This window comes from Pinus tabuliformis, chromosome J, assembly GCF_031772625.1.
Source record: "Pinus tabuliformis cultivar Carrire ecotype Pingquan chromosome J, CPIR1, whole genome shotgun sequence".
NCBI classification, from domain to species: domain Eukaryota; kingdom Viridiplantae; phylum Streptophyta; class Pinopsida; order Pinales; family Pinaceae; genus Pinus; species Pinus tabuliformis.
The window spans coordinates 1,136,451,435-1,136,474,000 of record NC_142295.1 but is presented as its reverse complement, the minus strand read 5'-3'; the positions used below and the strand labels follow the sequence as shown (position 1 = coordinate 1,136,474,000).

The 22,566-nt window shown below is 35.3% G+C and overlaps 1 protein-coding gene across 1 annotated transcript in view; it reads right to left on the bottom strand.

The window, feature by feature from the left end:
• The window catches only part of GALK (Mevalonate/galactokinase family protein), a 359,582-nt gene extending 355,443 nt beyond the window's left edge, over window positions 1–4,139 (bottom strand). Inside the window, exons 1-2 of the mRNA XM_089379121.1 lie at window positions 3,635–4,139; window positions 3,208–3,395 (exon numbers count right to left, since the gene is read on the bottom strand). Coding sequence (XP_089235247.1) covers window positions 3,208–3,395; window positions 3,635–3,794 — 348 coding nt within the window. The 5' untranslated portion in view covers window positions 3,795–4,139. The remainder of the gene's footprint in view (window positions 1–3,207; window positions 3,396–3,634) is intronic.
• Window positions 4,140–22,566: the final 18,427 nt, after the last annotated feature.

The window sequence follows — 22,566 nt, the reverse complement described above, 5'->3', positions numbered from 1 at the left end:
ATAGACAGCTTGTAGGAAGTCTCATCTACCTCACTACTACCAGACCAGACATTTCATTTGTTGTTGGAATCCTCTCCAGGTTTATGCAAAAGCCTTGTGAGGGACATTGGTCTGCTGCAAAAAGAGTTCTAAGGTACTTGAAGGGAACTCAAGACCTTGGAATCAAGTATACACAGGTGGACGACTTCAGCTTGATTGGATACTCTGATTCAGACTTCGATGGAGACAAAGAAACTGGGGTATCTACTTCAGGATATGCTATGAGTCTTGGATCAGGAGCTGTCTCCTGGAGATCACGCAAACAATCAGTTCCAGCAGATTCCACAACAGAAGCAGAATACGTGGCAGCAGCTGAAGCAACGAAAGAAATTGTGTGGCTCAGGAAAATTCTTGAAGATTTGCAGGTAAAACAAGTACAATCAACTCCACTCATGATTGATAACACCTCTGCAATAAAGTTGGCCAAGAACCCAAAGTTCCATGATCATACTAAGCACATCAATACTAAATATCATCTGATCGACATCATGTTGAGGCCAAAACAATCCATCTCCGTCATTGTTCCACAAATGAGCAAATTGCAGACATCTTCACCAAAGCGCTTGGAAGAGAAAAGCTTGAAAGATTCAAAACGATGCTTGGACTCACCAACATCCCTTCAGATTAAGGGGGGGAATGTTCACACCTAATCTTCAACGGTTGGGTAAACAGGAACGTGAACAGTCATCAAGAAGATGAACTGATCCGTCCATTTTATGTATATAAACAATAGTTATCTAATGAAATAATCAATCAGTTTTCTTCTGCCCATTTTGGAGTTACCCTGGCCTGACATTGAGCGATGGAGCTACATAACCCTGGAGCTCCTGCCACCTTTTCGCATTCCTTTGCAGTCGTTTGGCATACCACTGCAACACCGGCGCACTCCTCTGTGGTGTGGGGGATTGCTCAGGGGCATTCTTTCTCTGCGCCCAATTTAGACATTGTTCCAAGCCTGCAAGTGGTTTATAAGCATTGCACGCCAAATTTTGCGGCCTCTGTCCTGGTTAATTTCTCCTCTCCGAGTATCTGCACGCTGGTTCATCCTCTGAATCCGGCAATGCGGCGAGAGCGGCTTAGAATGAGCAGCAGACGAGGAGGCTCTCGCGGTCGGGCCACCACTCAAAGGTCTGCCCCCATTTCCCCTTCTTCCTCCATCGAATTAACACCTGAGCAGCACCGCCTCCATGGCAACAGAGCTGGCCGTGGCAGAGGGCATGGGAGAGGAAGCATTACAGAATGTGGACATGAGGCGCATCCTACGGTCAAGTATCGGATACCCTGCACACTCACCAACTCCACTTTCATTGTCTCTGTTACTGTAGAGCATTGTGATAATCTCAGAGGTCAGGCAGAAGTAAATCTGGAAAATCCACCAGTTCAAGGGACAGTGCCCACAATTGATCTGCAACGCCCAGTTAGTTCCTCCTTAGCTACTCAAGCAAGCCTGGCGGGTCCAAGCGAGCCTGCTCAGGGAGTCCCAACCAGCTCGGTGGTCCCACTCTCAGATTCGGAAGACTCCCTGCAATTTGGGTGCAGGGTAGAGGAAGAACCATACACCACGGACGATGATTGATTCGGTCAGGCATTCCGCTCTCGGCAGCCTCGGAAGTAGGCGTTTTACTCTGTCTTCGAATCTTGTTTTTTTGTATGTGTTCGGCTGTAGTCTGGGTCTCAAAGTCTTTGTGTCGGCAATATGGGTCAGTGTGTTTGTAAGTCCATGTTTAAGCGGTGTTCATCATCGTTATGATTGTCTGCCTCAGCATGTCTCTGTTATGCACTGTTTAAAGTCTTAGGAGAAAACGCAACAGAAGGAAGTCACCCAATTTTTTACTGTGTTCAATTTTGGCATGTGTAATTCTGGGCAAATTGTCAATCTCATGGCAAGATTTACAAGGCCACGGCCTTGTTGCAACTCTGATGTAACTTTTGACTTTTTTGTACTATAATAGAAATAGACTGATTCAAAAAAAATAAAAAAAAATAAAAAATAAAAAAAATTGCATGTCCACTCAATTACAATAGATGGTATGAGTTCCAAAGTGAAAAAGCATGTGTTTTGCAAGTAGACATTTTTGTTTATCTTTCTTTTTGTTCCAATGAAAACTTTGCAGGGAAACTCTTGAGCACTTTCCTTAGTTCACAGATGACACCCAATGCAAACCATGTCAGCAATGATTATGGCACTTAACCCAATAGGGACATCAAGTGAGGCACGCAATAGAAGCAGCCAGCTCAAGGAATCAACCCTAAGACCTCCTCCACAATGCTCAAAGCGTTCAACCACTCGAGCTTGCTCACTAATCTAGTTATTTGTATTTATCTACATCATCATGATCATACATTAAAATAGTTTATAGAAAGCTCTTTTGGGATACGATTTTTGCAGGTAGCAATTCAAATTTTTGCGATTTGATAACTTCTACTTGCGCAGAAGAATTTCGCACATGTAGCAATCAGTTCGTTGTAATTTGATAACTTCCTATATAGCCATTCCACATGTTTTCTACAGACCATGCAAATGGAATTCTTGTGTCCCAATATCATCAATTAATTCTTCGTTTACCCCTCGAGATAGTTCACAAAAGCAGTGTCCTGTGATAACAATTTTTATAATTATAATCATTAGTACATGTGAATATATTCATTAATGTGACCTTGCTAACATATTCGAATAATAATTATGTTCTTCAATAATCAAGAGTATCGTACAGCTTATCGATTTTAGTACTGTAGAAAAAATATTAAATTGCTGTGATTTTATTTTCCTTTAATAATGAAGATATTGTTGACTCGAATTTCTTAGGTTGAAGTGATGCCCTTCAAATGGAATGCCAAACCATATTGCAAATTTGATAAACCATATAGCAAAAGTGGCTAAAAGCATGCAATGAATGAGGCTTACGAGAACAAGACGGATTAACTACATTTGACATTCCCAATAGTTTAACATTACTAAAATCAATTACCGTTATGTTCCCAGTCTCAGTGGTCTAATATACAGCAGCAAGCAACATATTCTGAGAAAAAAATGTCAATATATGGACGTACAATTTCCAAGTGCACTCAAATTTATCCACACCAAAACCATTGAGGGATTACATATAAAGGTGCAGCTAGAACAGCTAAGATCGACTTTATCTAATCGTTACAGTCTGACAAACTAACCTGATCGGGATCTGCCGCATATGTACAAGGACCATACTTTTCCGACAGCACATTCGCAATCTGCAAAATCTTGTTTGATTCCTCAGGATCCCGCTTGTGGATAGCCACGATAGTGTCCTGGCGTATAGCCATAGGCAGTACAGAATAACCCTCATAATCAATATGCTCTCCTATCAAATTCACCCTTCCTGCGTTCCATTTCCACATGCAATCACATACACGAGCACAGATCAAAACCTTATTTCAGGGCCAATGAAGATTTAAATCGCAGGCATCTTTACAATACCGAGGTTTTGTACATGTAAACCCAGATTATAAACCCTTGATTTAAGGCCATTAAAAATATTGCAGTCCAATCAAATAAAAGCTTATCCTGTGGCTATTTCTTATAGCATTATTCAAGAACAGAGTTCACAGATCAATTTACCCGGAGCTCGGGCATATATTTGGGGTTCCTTCCCATAAAGCTCAATAAACTTGGCCTTGATATTATCGAAGCGAAATTGGGCCTCATCAAGTAGGGGTCCTTCGCCATAGACCGTCTCCAAAGAGGAAAAGATCGGCACAAGCTCATCTGCGTTCGCCATAGCTCGATACCGAAATCGATACAGCAAATCCTAAAAATCGAACCCCGGAATCAATCAAGCCTTCACTATTTCCGTCTCAAAATCCTTCGGAGCACATCATATGCCAAAGACTACAAATATTTAAAAAAAGATAGTAGATATAAATATCGAAAGACTTGCAGTCACAGAGTTGAGAATATTTGCTATAAATAAGTTGCCATTTGAAGCGCCTTCAGACAAAAATATTGCGGGAAAGCACCACTGATCGTCTGTCGTCGCCTACTCTTCCAGTTGCCGTGTGTTGTGATTCTGTTAGTATCATCTAGCGCATTTCCCTCTGATTTTAGATACTGTATGTAAATTAAGTGGAGTCTCGATAAATCCTTTTCATTAATACAGTTGGCACTTACAGTGTGAGGAGGAGTTCAAAAGTTAATCGGCTTTGTCCACGTCATAGATTAGATTCTCTATCCTCCACATGCACTTGTTTACTAGACTATCTACATTGATAATGAGTGGGATTGAAAACTATATGAAATGAAAAATGATGAAAAATGATATTTTAAGGTTTATGAAATTAAAAAATAGTTTATGAGATTATTAGTTCTTTGTTTTTCGCTATTTGCAATTCAGCGTTTTTCCAATTCAAACTGATGAGTTTACTACTTTTTCTGATGTCTTTGAATGTATCACATTCCAAAATGAAATGTTTTTCTGATTCCACAGACGTGCAAAATATACTCACCCGTTCTTCCCAAGCTTCTTTAGGCCTTTTCCACCGTCCTGTTTCACATTGAAGTCGATGTGAGTTGGTCCTTAATTGAGCAATAAGAACCTTTGCCCTCCACGAAATGCTAGCTCCAATGAACTCTTTTTGTTGTAAATCACACGTAGGGTTGAATTCCTCAATGTAATATTTCTTCTTTCTACCCCTCTTTTCCCCATACCTTTTTACGAAACTTCTCCATAACAAAATCCTTTAGCTCCTTGCTATTTGTGGGATAGGCATTGAGGTAGATATTCTATTTTTGCATTCATGTGTAGTTTTGTTTCATCCATGTTTTCTTTTTGTCACTCATGCCTTCATTGAAGATAACATTAGGCCATGTACCTACTCTCATTTGTTCAATTCTTTTCAGATATCTTATGAGCTGCACCATAGCAATTGCTTCAATGGAAGTTGCTCTTGTTTCACTCAACATTATCTCATAAGGTACCGAACTTTTTATTTTGAACTTGCTCATGATCAAGCGTTTTTGGATTTTCTCAATTTGTTTCCATTTTGAGACGAGAGTCCTATTGGCCCACAATTCACACCCATATAGCATCACTGGACAAACTGGGAATCCAAAAAGCAATTTAATCGTTTTCAAATCCCATAACTCTGCCTCTCTACATAGGTTTTAAAGAGCATATAATGCTTTCCACCCTCCTAAAATTCTCTTCTTTCTGCAGTCCTCCCAATTGAGTTTGTTGTTGAAATCAATCCCAAGGTACTTGTACTCATTTACTTCTTCAAGAATGTTGTCTTCAAACAAGAAAGTATGTTGGCTCTGCTTCTTTTTATTAGAAAAGATCATTATTTTGGTCTTGCTAGTATTGACTTGCATCCCCACTGCTCTACAAAAATGCTCAACGGCATATAAGTGCATTTGCAATCCATGGGCCGATTTAGAAATCAATACAATATCATCAGCATATAAAAGAAGCTTTATCACAAACTCCCCCAGTGAACACCATCTCCACCTTGCAGAGTTAGCCACTCTTCCAATTTATCAATATATAGACCAAAAAGAGTGGGGGATAGAGGGCAACCTTGCTTGACTCCAATGTCACTTCTAAAGCTTTATGAGATCATTAGTTTTTTGTTTTTCGCTTTTTGCAATTCAATATTTTTCTGATTCAAATTGATGATGAGCTGACGCAACCTTCCAACAATTCCCTCGCTAAAAAGACAATGCCAAGAAACTAATGCTAACATGTTCTCATAATTTTCTCTAGTGTCTTTGAATGCATCACATTTCAAAATAAAATATTTTTCCAATTTCGTAGTCCTAAACATGCAAAATGTACACACTTATTCTTCCCAAGCTTCTTTAGACTTTTTCCACTATCTTATTTCACACCAAAATTAATATAAGTAACTTCTTAATTCAACACTATAAACTAAATTATTTATACATTATAAACCTATCAATGCGCTAATAAAAATTAAACCATGATTTTGTATATCACGCATCATATATTGTGTAATATTAGTTAATAAAAATTAAACCATGATTTTGTATATCACGCATCATATATTGTGTAATATTAGTTTAAAATTATTGTGTAACATAGTTTAAAGTTAGGAAGAAATCAAAGTCATATAAAACTAGTAGCAACATTTCTAGTGCGCAAAAGGAGAAAGAGAAAGGGTCGAAAAGGAGTAGTCTTTAACGCGACTTTTTGAAAGTTTTTTCGGCGATTTTTTCCGGTGAAAATCCGGCAGTAATTTATTGGAATCCAAGTTTGATAGCTAATGTCTACACAATGAAAGCGTCCCAGGGGTTTTTCAGGGTGCTGAATCCGAATATGCAGTTAAAAAACCATTTTAACTGCAACAAATCATGATTTCATCTCAATTTCTTCCGCCGGATTCCGTCACCGGAATCTCAAAAAGTCGCATTATAGACAACTCCGGTCGAAAATATAAAAGAAAAAAACATAGATTGATTAATAAATAAGTGAGAAAAGGACATATATTAAAAAGATAAAATCAATGTAACAAACAACTTTTAATACAAAATATTAAAGAAAAAATTATATTTTAAACTTTTACGAATACAATTTTAATATAAATATTATAATATTTTATATTGTTAGTGTCTTGAGAGGCTCTCCTGTAATAGTATAGAAACACTCCAAAAATAAAATTCATATTTTAAACTTTTACTAATACAATTTTAATATAAATATTATAATATTTTATTACTAATACAACTCTAATATAAATACTATAATATTTTATATTGTTAGTGTCTTTAGAGGCTCTCCTAAACACACTTTAATTTAATACCGTATAAAAAATATTATATATTTTATTAAATATTTTGTTTTATATATATGGTCGAAATATATAATAATAATAAAAATAAGAATTAATAATTGTATTTATATTATAATTATAATTAATTAATAAATAAATTAGCTTAGATTCATTTTAACTTTCGATCTATTAAATGTCAAAATGATTAAACCTCTTGAAACTTTTTTCAGAGTGAAAAGAGATTTGGTCTCTCCGACACTAGGTAGATATTCCACATACGGAGTTGTCTTTAAGTGGGACTTTTTGAAAAAATTCTGGTATATTTTCTGATCTAATTTGTTTAAAATGGGGCATCGATCCATTGAAATCACAAGTTTGACTAGTGAACTTTGCACAATCAAGTGTCCCGGGGTTTTTCAAGGTCTCGAATCCATATATGTAGTCAAAAAAACAATTTAAACCACACAAATCAAGATTTCACCAAAAAAAATTCATCAGATTTTGGTAATAAAACCATTAGAAACTCCAAAAAAATTGCACTCAAAGATAGCTCCTTCAAAATAACATTAATTTTACCTTTTTATAACTATTTATATGAAATATTATTAGTAAAATATATCTTATTAAAATCTCAATATCTTCGAATTTAGGTTTATGTGATCCATATTTTGATTACTATGAAATTTTTCAGTGATAATTACATGAACTCATTTGTCCACGCGTTTCAAACCATCTAGTGTGGTTCATCGTTAGGACAAGATGGAGAATCAAATCATTGTATCAGATTAAATAGAGAGTGTGATGTAGAGACAGTTAATTTCAACAGCTAAAATGTAACAATTACTTTTGACTGGAAAAAATATTTATTAATAAGAGTTATTTTAATAAATTAAATCATAACATTAAAAAATAAATAAATAGATAAATTATCCCAACAGCTAGAATGTAACGGTAATTTTGACTAGAAATTTATTTATTAACAAGTGATATAAATTAAAAAAGAAAAAGAAAAAAAGAATGAACGACCAACCAAAATAGTCAAAATTAATTAAAAAATATCAATTATAAAATTACTCAATAACCAAAATTAAAAATTATGAAGTTACTAGAAAGTAATTAGAATAATATATTAACAAAATATATATATATATTAATAATATAAGAATAATATTAACTTCATATTAAATAAATATGAATCTTTTAATTTATATATATAAAAATTAATGATATAAGAAGTAAAACAAAATAATTAGCATCATGTTTAAAAAGAAGTGAAAAAGGCAAAACAATAAGGGGTTATAAAGGAGAAGATAACTTAAGAATTTAAATTAATAATAATTTGATTAAGTAAATGGAGACCAAAAAGGAGAAAATGGAGTGAGCTGGCCGCCATCCTCCGCCAGGATAATGATGAGGCCATGGGGGGCGACAAGACAGCATAACATTCACAATATAATGATCATGGGGGGTACGACTCTGCAAACCACCTGGCAGCTTAATTTATTGATGACATGCGCGGAACTGCCCTCCTCCAGATTGACGGCAGTTTGGGTACAGTGGTGGGTATGTGGTGGCATGGGCAGGACAGACTGCACATCATATCCCAGCTCTCCTCCTGCGACATGTGCAAACGACAGTACTTACCAAGATGATCGAGGGTGGTGGACAGGTATTACTTTCCATGCAACTGGCTTCTTCCGCCGCGCTTATATTAGGCTTCTTAGTTTAACGTCTCGCCTATTTTTTCTGTGGACTTTCGAAATTGCGTTCTCTGCAAGTATGGCTGCACTTCCCTCTGAGGGCCGACGAACGCGCAGTCAGGGACTGCCTCTGGGGATGCAGGCCGAGGATGAAGGTCTGCGCTATATCCCTATAGACCTCTCTGAGGACTCTGCAGATTTGGGTGACCCCGCAGGAGAGAGGTCTGGAGTTGCATCTCGCCGAATGCCTACGGGTGGCAAGGTTGGCAAGTGGTTGCGGCGGACTGAGGTTGGAGCGGCTGAAGATGTAGATGAAGAAGATAGTAGGCCTGAGGATGTTGATGCCGAAGTAGTCCGTGGTGGGCGCGGGCGCGGCAGAGGTCGGAAGGGACGAGGTAGGGGCCGAGGAAGGGGTCGTGGTCCTGGCCGGGAGGAAGGAGATAGTGCAGGGATTCCGGGACGGGGGCGAGGAAAGAGGGATATCCAGCGAAGACTGGCGGAAGCAGAGCGTGCCTATCTGCATGATACTCATCCAAAAATTCGGCGGATTGTCGACCATCTTGAGGAGGAGGCCCTGCAGGAGCAATCCGATCCGGAGATGGAGGATTGGGAGCTTTATCTCCCTGACCCCGGCCACACCAGGGGGAGAATGTCGCTGTATAAGCAGTCCCTTCATGTTTATTGGGGTCTTAAGCGTCTGCTTGCCAAGTCCATGGAACAGGTAGCAGCAGAGATGGTGGACATTGCCCAAGGCAATCTGCAAAAAGAACTGAAGAACCTCGAGTTTACTCTTATGATGCAGGATAGGAAGCTGGATAAGTTGACTCGGCTCATTCGCGTTGCAGGCATTGTCAAGGTGGATCCGGATCTTCTGCAGGAAGATAAGACGCAGTAGCCTGTTCTTACTTTTTGCAATCTTAGTGTAGTTTTTCTAAGCATCGTTTTGATATGGCTGAACTGTAGTATTTTACTTCTTTCTCAGACACGTAGTTTACATACTTACCTTTGAAGTTTGCCTGGTTTCCCTTCGGGGCAGGTGTGGACATGGCTGAATTTAGGTGTTTTGCTGGGTTTCCCTTCGGGGGTGTGGACATGGATGTTTTTTGGTGTTTTCCCTGGTTTCCCTTCGGGGCAGGGGTCACTGTTTTTCATTGTACATAGTTTTCGCGATTTATATATTAAAGAATCATACATTAGCCTACAAAAAAAAAAAAAGGAGAAAATGGGAAATTAAAAATTTAAGGTTCATAAAAAATAAAATAAGTAATTAAAATAAAACAAACTAAAATAACTAATAAATTAATAAAAATAAAATAAATTGAAATAAAAAAGTTAAAAAGATATGGTAGGGACTCAATAACTGTTATTTTTCTAGCCATAATTTATGTTCAGATTACTTGGCTTTCTTTCAATTTTTATGGTCTTCCTAAACTTTTGTTGTTGAAAATGGTCAATCATTGCAATGACTCGGGCCTCTTCAATGCAGATGAGATGTTTATCTTTTATGAATGTTCTACCAAAGTTGAGGAACAGGTTCTCCCACGTTTTATGTCAGTTGCGTGCTCATGAATCCTTTGATTTATTGAGTGGTCAATTTCACCAATGTAGGGTGTTTCGCACGAACATGGGATAATATAAACACTTTTCGTATCCTTGGGGTCCTCCGGGTCTTTTACATATCTCAAGGAGCTTTGAATGGTGTTTAGGGGCCTAAAGGTTGATGGAACCTTATGTTTCCTTAGGATCCTTGCAATCTTGTATGTGGTCCCTTGGATGGAAGGAAGATGCACCCCTGAAATCTGATCATTGGGGTCTTTTTTAATCATAGGACCTTTCCTAGCTTTAAGGAAAGCTTTAAGACCTTAGTGCCTAGTATATCTATTATTTATTTATTTTGTAAGCTTGGCAGGACTACATCTTCATCATGTCCAATATATCACCTTGACCAGGGCGAGGAATTGAACCGGTGACTTCACATCAAGGAGTGTCTTAACAGAACTCTCGATCACCGTCTATCCAAGACCCCATGGACTACTATATCTATTATTGTTGAAAACATTAAGGAGATGAGTTTTATCATTAGTAAGGTGGTTTTTATCAGAAATTATTAGCACACGAGTAGCTAAAATGTTGAGAACACCCAACTTTTGAGAAGGGAAATGATGGGATTTAGCATGAAGATACTGCTCAGTATGAGTTTTCTTCCAAAATACCTGGTGGGAGAAAGAACCATCATCCTTCTTGGAAATAAGGACATCAAGGAAAAGCAGACTACCATCAACTTCATATTCCATAGTAAACTTTATGGAGCTAGACTGATTGTTAAGATGTTGGAAAAAGAGATCTAGCTTTTCTGGACCATGAGGCAAGATGACGCAGATGTCATCCACAAATCTCTTCCATAGCTTTGGTTTGAATTGAGTTAAGGCCAAAGCCTTGGATTCGAATTCCTCCATAAACAGATTAGCTACTATAGGGGACAGGGGGAACCCATGGCAACACCACAAGTTTGTTCATAGAATTCACCTTCAAAGCTGAAGAAAGTAGAAGTAAGATAGGTGTCAACGAATTTAGCTGTATCTAGATCTGTGATGTGATTAATGATTTCAATTGCCTCATTACTAGGAATATTAGTGTAAAGGGAGACCATCTCGAAACTAACAAGAATATCTTTAGGGTCAAACTTTATGCCCTTTAACTCATTGATAAATGATGATGAGTCTTTGACAAAGGACTTTGTAAAGCCAACAAGGGGTTTTATCTTTAGGGCAAAATATTTTACTAAAAGATAGGTTGACCCTCCTATAGTGTTGACAATGGATCTTAGGGGAGCCCCCTCCTTATGGATCTTGGGAAGCCTATAGATCCTGGGAGTGATAGGGCTATTCTCGATGAGTTTGTGGCTAAAGGAGCCAACAGTGCTACTAGATTTTATAGCTAGAGCAACTATTATGGAGATCTTATTTAAGGGATTCTTATTGAGTTTCTTGTAGCTCCCGTTGTTACATAGGGGATCTAACATTTTTTTCCTATAATCCTCCTTATTAAGGATAACTATAGCCCCACCCCTATTGGCTTTGAGAACGATGATATCCTAGTCCTTGTTCAAAGATTTGAGGGCATCAAACTCTTGCTTGCTAATGTTGCTCTTGGGGGGCTTTGCTTTTCTAAGGACAAAAACACAATCTTGTCTAATGATATCCTCAATGTTGTCAGGTAAGCCCCTAATTCCAAATTCAATGTTACAAATAATATCATCCACTGGGATTCTTCTAGGAGCAAGGGCAAAATTTAATCCTTTCTCCAAAAAGTTATATATTGAAGGTTCAAAGAAAAAACTAAACAAATTAACAACCTTATTACTATAGGGAGGGAGAGAATAATTATAATTATAATTATTATTATTGTTGTTAGATTCCAAAGAAGAAAATTTATTATTATTATTTCGAGTCAAAATGAATTGTTACATTCTAGCTGTTGGAATTAACTAGTCTCTACATCACACTCTTGTTATTTAATATGATGACATGATCCGATTCTCCGTCTTGTCTTGATGATGAACCACACTGGATGGTTCGAAACAGGTTGACAAATGAGTTCTGATGTGATTATCTCCGTGAACATTTTGATTTGGTAAAAATAATTAAATTAATTATATGTTAATTAATATCTATACGAAATATTCATATATATAGAATAAGAATTTCACTAAATTTCTTATTCTAAAAACTTTCAAAGCACTTTTAACTCTAGTGTTGACTTTTTGATACATTTTATATAATAATAAAAAATAAAAATAAAAATAAACACATAATTTTATGATTAGAAAGTAATTCCAAGAGAAAATTGTGTTACAAAGTGTTGAAACTTCTCACCTTTCGAGTGAACACTTCACTCGTCATCAAGGACATATAATTTTAATATTCAAATTATCATGATTGTTCTCACGCAGTCAAAATAAAACAAAGCTAAATTAAATTAAAAATAAAATTCTCCAAGCCACATAAAACATAAATCATTTCCCATCAACTTAATGATGTGCTTTATCAATGAGAATTTAACCAATTGAGTTAACCCTCAGAGCTATATAAATTTAATTGTTATATATATATATATATATTAGTAGTATTCTGATCCATTATATCAATTTTTTTATCTTTCATAATTATATAACAGAAATAAACTTATATCTATATAATATCAAAGTTCATATACAATGTAAATAAATTTTCTCTAAAAAAAATATAGAATGTAAATAAACTTATAACCATATATGGATATCAAAGTTTATATATAACTTGAATAAATGTATATAATATATGAGGAATATACATATTCTAATCCATTACATCAAAAGCTTAATGTGTCACTTTTAAGAATTAAACTTAGATGAGAGGATTCTAATCATTCTTTCCAATCACAAGAAAAGAACATAATTGACACATATGAAAATTTTCAAATATTTATACAAATATATAAATATGTGAATTTATTTTAACAATATTAACATTTTTTTTGGAAAATCATTAAATTGTAATAAATAAAATCAACATTACTTTACCAACTGCACAAACATATTAATTATTTACTATATAAAGTTGTAACCAAAATCGATTTTAAACTTCTCCTTTATTCTAACTAATCTATAAAGTTCATAAATTTCCATAAATAATATACATTTTATGGAGTATGCTCTAAAATTGTTTCTGCCTGGCTAAGAGCTTGTCTTCCTTGACCTAAGGAAACAAGTTAACAACCCAAGGCCTAGAGTCATCTAGTAGGAGAGAAGACCTACCTTATTACAAACCACTAGCTGGTAATTCTAGTTGGCATGGTTTTTCTTGAATAATAATCATGAGTCAGCGTGCATTCGCACGCAACCATTGATGGTTGTTCTACTAATGACTTGACAACTAAGTTATGATAGATAAAAATGGGTTAACTTATTGGCTTACTCATTTTTTAACAAATATAGTTTTTTTTTAAATATATATATTAAAATTAATATGCAATAAGAGTTTATTAACTTTGTAGTGGCATTTTAGTTGTCACTTTTTAACATTTGTAGCATGTTTGTGAATATGTTTATTTTGTGGTTATTATATCTCTCTATATTGTTTTTTTATTTTGGATAAAAAACTTTTACTTTCAATTAGTTTTGAGATTTTTTAAACAAATTCTATGAAGTTTAGTAACGTTTTGAAAAAATAAAATATTAAAATGAATATTTTGAAAAAAAAATGTAAATTGTTTTTTTATTGATGATTATTTTTATGTGATTTTAAATTGAAATGTTAGATATAAAAATTGTAGTAAAAAAAAAAAAAAATCTAAAAAAAAGTTTATATTGGCACAATGGCATAATAATGATTGTTATTATTGTCTTGTCCATGGGGCTTTGGATTGACGGTGAATGGGTGCACTGTTAAGGCACTTCTTGCGATAGGTCACTGGTTCAAATCCCTCGTGGGTGCTTACCTACCAAAAAAAAGATTGTTATTATTGTCTTTGCACAACAAGATGCAATGTGGATAACTGCCCACCATAATTTAACCAAGAATTTGCATGAAAAATGTGTCATAATAATTATTGTTATTGCATTCTTTGCACAAGAATATGCAATGTGGATAAGTGGATAAATGTGCACTTAATGATATAATTTTACTTAAGATCAATAAGAAATCAATAAAAAAAATATTAATAATAAATTAAAATGGTTGTCAATTCAAACAACAAATAACTATGTAAATAAAGCAACTCCATTTTTAATATTCATACTTTTCATTGTTGAAATCCTTTGTCTATATGTAATTTTAGTTCTTTATTGCTTTTACATTAATTTAGCTATCAATTATTTTTGCATAAAAAACAAGTACTAAGCAACATCATTGCATATTACATCTATTTATATTACTAGCATTTGCACCAAAAGGGCGCAAAGACACGCTGATAGGACTACAAAATGGAAGATCCTACTGCTAATGATACATCAGATTGAATCTTCCTAGATAAAACATTGGAAAACATTGTCAAGACATATTTGTTTTGTTTCTTGGTGTTGATCGAGAAAAATGTCCTGATCAACATTTGGGGAAATCCATGAAGTCAAGATTTGTAACTTAGATCTGTATCTATTTAAGTGGTGGTTCCAACTAGTATATTGAGACTAGTTAAATTGTGCAACTTTGTAAGGGGCTACCATGTGTCCTTTACTACATTGCCAACATGTTGTGGGAAAAACACAACCCCCAATTATTCACTTAATTTTCACTATGGGGACCCTTTAATTGAATGGTTGGTCATATTACTATTTGATTTTGAGAATTTGGATTGCTTCAATGAGTTCAATATATTTCTATTTTCCTACCATAATTTTTTGTGGTTTCATTTGGATGTTTGGTCTCTGGCGCTTAATTGAAGATTGGACATTTTTCACTGCCTTGGCCTGTTAAAATGTATAAATTGTACATTACTTTTGTTTCATAAATTTATTTATCTGTAAAAATTTAAATTTAAATTGTAAATATTTTGTAAATAGTTTTATTTTATTTTATACATAGCCCTCGAGACCAAGAATCATTCATAGGCTTTAAGCCTTAATTAAAAAATTAAGTGGTGCACGTATTAATATATCGGAGCTTTGGTATAGGAGGAATTCATTTGAAATCCTCGATATCCAAAAGTCCTGAACCTCATACCAAGTGGCTGTAGTTCATTTATATATTATAAAGTGGCTAAAGTATTATGGAGAACCCACTTTTTGTTATATTATTCCTACCTCCCTTTACATTACACGTGACCATTTTCCGCTCAGCCTGGAAAACAATCATACGCCCCTCTCATCGGAAGTTTCCAATCAGAGAATTAACATGGGAGTTGCGATATTTCGCACTTCCGATATGGCCCATAGCTCTTGGTGCTCGGCCCCAGCTTTGCGCCTTTGGTTCTTTGAGTCTTAGCGACCTATTTATGCCCCAAAACCATATAAATCATGACTTTTTAAATTTATACAACAACGACCCATAGGAGGTGACAAGTGGCAGATGTTAGCAAGTATCAGAGAAATGGATATCGCAACTTTTAACAATGGAAATAATATAAAACTTGTGATGTAAAGAAGTCCCAATGAGGAGCAGACACGATATCAACATTAAATCGTTGTTTATATGCTCATCGAATTCGGAGGAATATCGGAAATCAGAGGTTTAAGATATCAGAGGTTTTATGACTGTTACCATATAAAAAGTTCTAATGTAAGGGGCGAATGCGATGTTCCGATTATACCATCGTTAATACGTATATCAAGTCCGGATATTGGAGCCTGACAGATATCAGAAGTTGGAGGGGGAGGCACATTGGAATATCAATGATGGAGAGATTATCAGAGATCAGAGCGGGAGGTTATATCGCTATCGGAGATCAGAGGGATATGTTGTATCGACATATCGATGGGATTGGAATATCGCTATCAGAGATCGGAGGGAGTGTTGTCAGAGTTTTTTAAATGTGTCTTGAAAGGAAATCTTCGATATGCGAGAGCGGAAACAATGACGTGGAATGTGGGTCCTCTGACAGCCGCTTTATTATATAGTTCCAGAAGTTATATGGCCACTTAATATATTCATTTGATTATTGAAAAGAGCCACTTTATGGATTGGACTTTGAATATCGGGGATTTCAAATGAATTCCTTCAATATCAAAGCTCTGATATTAGATTTGATATATGCATTCTTTTCAATAGGTCTTTCTCTGCTTTTATCAATAAGACAATTCATAATATAAAAGCCACTTTGTAATATAAGACTTGGTCTTGGTCTCGGGGGCTATGTAATGAATTAAATAAATATTAAAAAAACAAAAACAAAAAAACAAATTATAAAGAATTATAACTTATAAAACAAAAAGGTAATATACATTTTAATAGGCCAAGGCAGTGAAAAATATCCAATCTTCAATTAGGTGCCATTTACAAACCAAACAACCAAATGAGATCAAAAAGTTATGATAGGAAGATAGGAACAGATTGAACTCATTGAAGCAATCTAAATTCTCAAAATCAAATAGTAATATGACTAACCATTCAATCAAAGGGTCCCCATAGTGATAATTAAGTGAATAATGGGGGGGTTGTGTTTTTACCACAACACGGCACATTATGCATATCACAACTATTTAAAGGTTGTCACCTTAAGAAGTTTCGATGTTGCGATGTGTTGATATGCTTGATGCTCTGATATTGCGACTGTCAATATCTCTAGACCTCCTATATGCGATCTTCGATATTATGGACCTCCGATATGTGTTCTCTGATATTCTTTCCTTCCTCAGGCTTCAATCCTTGAAACTTCGCCGAACCATATCTTTTGATCTAGGAGTCCAATTCTGAACTTCCACATAGTATTGGAAATCTTGTTCAGAACACTTTACAATGGAGAGGGTCCAATGTAGGCTTTGAGTCATTCTACTGCTTGGAAAATGACTACAAACTTCTCTGCTCATTTACTCTTTGGACAACTAAAAACACATTTTGCAGTAAGTAACAACAAATTTTCAGTCTTTTTTGTCAAGCATTTTGAGAGTATTTGAATTGAATCAGAGTTTTAAAATGTTGGTCACATCAACTACTGAAATTTGAACTTCTAAAGATTGTTTATTGTTTTTTTAAACATATTTGACCATAAATGAAAATTTATGCAGACCTTATGAGGGGGCTCTATTTGTGCATATAATCTTTCCAAATCTTTTATTCCTTCGGTGTATTTGCACATAGAGGTGCAAAGGAATGCGGATAGGGGGAATTGGCTAATGTGGAAGGCAATAATCCTAAAATTCGGATGTTCCATTCTAGAAAGAAATCATGGACGCAAGAACTCCTCAGAGAATTACTTTGTTGTTTTCAGGAAAGATAGTTATTCAATTTAATTTCATTTTTGTTCTCTGGAAATTAAATTAGATTGTTGTAACATAACTTAAATGTAAATTCATATGGAATGCAAAGTAACATGGGCTCTTAGATATGTCAAATTCACGTCCCCTCAAATAAATGCAAAGTCTTACTGGAATGCTATTTGAAAAGAAAAATATAACAATTATATTATATCAAAGTTGGTAAGCAATTAAAGTGTTTGCTTCAGTATTGGGGTTATTTAGCAGGTATCTTGTTAGAAAGTTCTTGGAACTTTGTGGTGTATGGAATTGTTGGGAATTCATGTTGCGACTAGCCAACCTCCTAGCCCATTCGACCATTCGACCCCCGCCCTCTAGTGAAATATTAGAAACCCTTCTATTTCGAATGTTATATATATATATATATATATATATATATATATATATATATATATATATATATATATATAGATATTTATATTTATATTTATATTTGAAAGGCTGAAAAAACCCAAAACACAAAGAGAAAGCAATCGCAAAGAACAACCACAATAGATAGCTTGAGAACCTTATAATAGTGACTTTCCAGAACTTTATAGGAACATTGAAATAACAATGAAATGTTTGAGAATCGAATTAGATACAACAAAGGAGAATGTAAAAACAGTATAATGAACTTGTAATGAACATGTAACAATACTATAATGAACTTGGAAAGATTATTTAATTGAAATGAATATAAAACCAGTTAGAGAGAGACAAGTATAGCAAGCAAATCTTTGAAGACATAATGAGTAGATGCCTTTACATTTAATAATGAACCTTCAATTTAAATGTTTAACAATAATAGTAGGCCTTATCAAATTGAAAGAAGTTATGACTCGATATTCAAATTAACAAAGGAAGGATTATCCATTTATAATATTAAGAAGCTTATAAAATTGTTTGTTTGAGTCCCAGATATATTTATTTCACGTGTACTAAAAGGCGCAACATTATCTAAAGGTGGAAGTTGTAACATGTAACATAGGTGTACATACATAGAGGAGAGAAATAGAATGATGAAGTGAACAAATGAACAGGGTGGTCGCTGAAGAAATGAGAATGAACAGAGAAGCATATAGAAGTTGTTTTTTGTTGTAGGTGTCTTTATTTCTGTGCATAGAGGAGTCTCTTGCGAACATTTCTTGAGGGTTTTCCAGAAGACTTTGGGATGTCCATCGTGATACAAACATGGGGACACGAATATTAGTGAATAAAGGAGATGAGAGAGAGTAGTATTGATCGCAAATAAAGAGTACATGGAGGAGTGTTCGTAGGAGGAGTGTTTAATGGAAGGGGATGGAAGAAATCTAAATTCAAAAGGGAAGAAAATAGGAGCAAGTGTTTTTTTGTGTTTTTTTTTGAAAATTGTGAAAGAGTGTATATGTCCACATAGTATTGTTTTTTATTTTTATTTTTATTTTTTGGAAATTGGAAAAGAGTGTGCACACCCACATATAAGTTGTGTGACATGAAGACATGCACAAGGTAAGAAGTATAAAGTTGCAATATTCTCACTATACCCGGACATGTCCTCCAAGCTGAGAGTTTTTCTAGGTGTTTCAAACCCATCTCTTCGACAAATGGTGGAGGTTGTAGAAGTGGACCCAACATGCTAATGATGTCCACAATTGAGCCGAGGTTTGCAAATTTGATTTCACTTATAGATTTGAAATAGAAACGGTGGAAAGGAATAGTCGGAACATCATCCAAGCAAGGTTCAACAGTGGAAGTTGCAGAGAGGAATACTTCCCATTTGCTATGAAGATGGTTGTAATTTGTGTTTGTTGGTTTGACTGCCCCATTTGAAACCATGTAAATCTGCCCAATTTGGACAAGATCATGCAAGGAATCTCCTAACCCATCAAAGGCAGAGAGATGTGTTGCATCATTGGCACAATCAATGAGGTCAAATCTAAATACCTTTCTAAAGGCTCGAGCATTGTTGTATGAGCGAAGGGTTGTTTTTGTAAGCACCCCACCCTGGATCGACCAATGTTTATGGTAGGAGCTTAGCGCCATGAATGGCATGGTAGCAAGCACAACAGAGGAAAATTGAGTTGATGATGAAGCAGAACCCTATGTCAAAGCAGGAGTATGTGAGCAGGGGCAGTGTGACGTTGAAGAGCTCAGTTGGTATGTTGACGACTATACAATTTGAAGAAAAACTAGGTCCCCAATCAAAGTTGCATGACATTCGAGAACTTAGAGTTCAAGAACTTCTATAGTCCTCAAAAGAAGGAAAGAAAGAGGAAAGCAATGCGACATAAGTTGGAATTTCAGTGGCGAAGAGAGGGAAGGAAAAGAAAAACATAAAGGATGCGGTGAAGAGTGTGAACATACACATAGTTTTGTAAAAGTGTGGAAGTGGCTTCTTTGAGAATGATAATCGACCTCAGTTGTAGGCCACCAGAAACGACATGGGCATTGTAAGAAAATGGAAGCAAAGTTATATTCTGAGAGGTATTGTCAGAGAGGGAAATGTGGTAGCATTGGGACGCTGTCTTTGTCGAAGTAAGAAGGTCGAGTTCAACTATTTGGAGCAATGGTTGGATCGTTGTAGAGCCAGCTAGCAACAAAGTGATGGCATTTGTTGTCAAGGTAGGCTCCATGATGAGGAGGAAAGGAGGTGTCCTGAAAGGTGAAAGCGAGTGAAATGTTGTTAACATTGAAAGGGAAGGGGAAATAAATCAACCAATGATCTCTCGTTCACAGGATTACCATATTTGCAGGCAAATGAAAGAAGAACGATTCACAATTTAGATTGTTGCTAACATTGAAAGGTAAGGGGAAATCAATCATGAGATGTTTAATCATAGAAAGATGCCTCTCTATATATGACATTTCAGAAACTCCACACCCTGATGTTTTGTACATCCTGTCAATGCAGATATTCTTCTTACAGTAGAAACATGCAAAAAAAACTATATATGCAGCATGACAACATTGATACTTGGCATCTGATTTTACAAGGCGATATGGTTAGAAGGTTCTTGATTCTCACCTGCTTTTTAATGGAATTCTGGGACAGGTATCCGTGCAAAGGCAACAGCAGCAGGACATGCAGCAGCAACAACAAGAGGGCAACAATAGCACAACAGTGTCAACAAAAATTGCAACTTGAAAAGCAGCATAATAGATCGAGGTGAAGAGGCTAAATAGAGCAACATCCGTCCACCAACTAAGCAGAGGGAGAAATAAATGAGAGTAATGACAGATGACATAATGCTTGGTGCTACTAATGACAGAGGTAATGACAAAGATGTTCATGTGAGCGAGAATAAAGTGAGAATAAATGCACATAGTCAGTCCATTAATTAGATAAATGAATAAAATAGCTCTCGAGACCAAGATATGTGGATAGGCATTAAGCTTTAATTATTAAACAATATGGCATATTGATTAAATATATATCGGAGCTTTTGGGCATTGATACTTTGACATCATAAGAATACCTTTGGAAATCTCTGAAACCCAAAGTCTAATCCATCATATTAATGTGGCTCTTTTCAATAAACAAATATTATAAAGTGGCTGGGGCATAAAACATATGATCTTCGTGCGAGCGAAAATAAAGAGAGAAGAAATGCACATAGTCAATCCATTAATTATATTAATGAATAAAATATCCATTGAGACCAAGATGCGTGCATAGGCTTTAAGACTTAATCATTAAATAATGTGGCATATTGATTAAATATATATCGGAGCTTTTGGGCATTGAGACTTTGACATCAGAAGAATCCTTTTGGAAATATCTAAAACCCAAAGTCTGATCCATCATATTAATGTGGCTCTTTTCAATAAACGTATATTATAAAGTGGCTAGGGCATAAAACATATGATAATCAACTGTCAGAGTAAAGGACCCACATTCCACATCATTGTCTCTGTTCCCGCATATTGGAGGTAATGGATATCAGGGTTTTTGTTTTGAGACACATTTAAAAAACCTCGATAACATCATTCGTTGATACTACGATATGCCAATCTCCCTATACTGATCGAGAGTTCGATTTTGAGCTTGCGAAGCTCAGAGCTCAAAGATAATTCCATGTTTATTAGGCACCCAACTAAGGGGAATTGCTTCAATTGTTGTAGGAAGCCTGCATTCTAAGAAATAAAAAATTATAGCCTGCATCAGACCAACACACTTGCAATTTGATTGCAATTGCCAAATTATGTATCAAGGTCTATCTTGAATACAAAATGTTCACATATTTGTTAATTCTTGAGCATAAATATAAGGTATCAATATTATTATCTCGTTAGTGTGACAAATAAATATTAAACCTATGATGGGCTAATTGAAATCATTCAAAATTTAGAAATTCGTACAACCCCAAAATTTCACACAAAATATTATACAAACTATTATTTTCCACATTCCTTAGTCCTCCTTTTGGCGTTCCTTTGAACCTATTGATAGATAAAAATGTCTTAATAAACATTTGGAGAAATCCACCGAGGCAAGACCTGTAACTTAGATTTATATCTGTTGAAGTGGTGGTTCTGACTAGTATTATGAGACTAGTTACCCTTCCACACAACAAGTGTACAATAGGGATAAATGAATGACAAAGTATAACTCTAAGCTATGTATTGCATACATATTACTCTAATATAATCTAAACTATAAGGGGGCTCTAATATTGGGCTGGCACATGGTCGCTAAGACTCAAAGAACTAAAGGCGCAAATCTGGGGTCGGGCACTAATAAGAGCTATGGGCCTATTGTGGAAAAAAACACAACACACCCATTTTGACTTTATTATTATCCTAAGAACTATAGGGACCCTTTTGAATTTGCATTTGGATTTTGAATCATTGAATAGTTTCATCTTAGCCTAGGTTGCCTTGTTTTATTTTTAGTTTGCCTTAATCTGACTAAGTTTGTTGTTAATAAAACTTTGTTTTAAATTTTAAATGATTAGCACTAATTAATAAATAGCCCCCGAGACCAAGCTGATGTTACAACATGTGGCAATGACTCTTTAATAAACAAATAGTGCAAATTTAGGCTATCAGATTTTTTTTTTGAAAACCTTTATAACCAAAGTTCGACGAATATAAAGTGGAAACTAACGCAAATAACACATATGGCGTATTATAAAACACTATCGGAGAAATACCCAT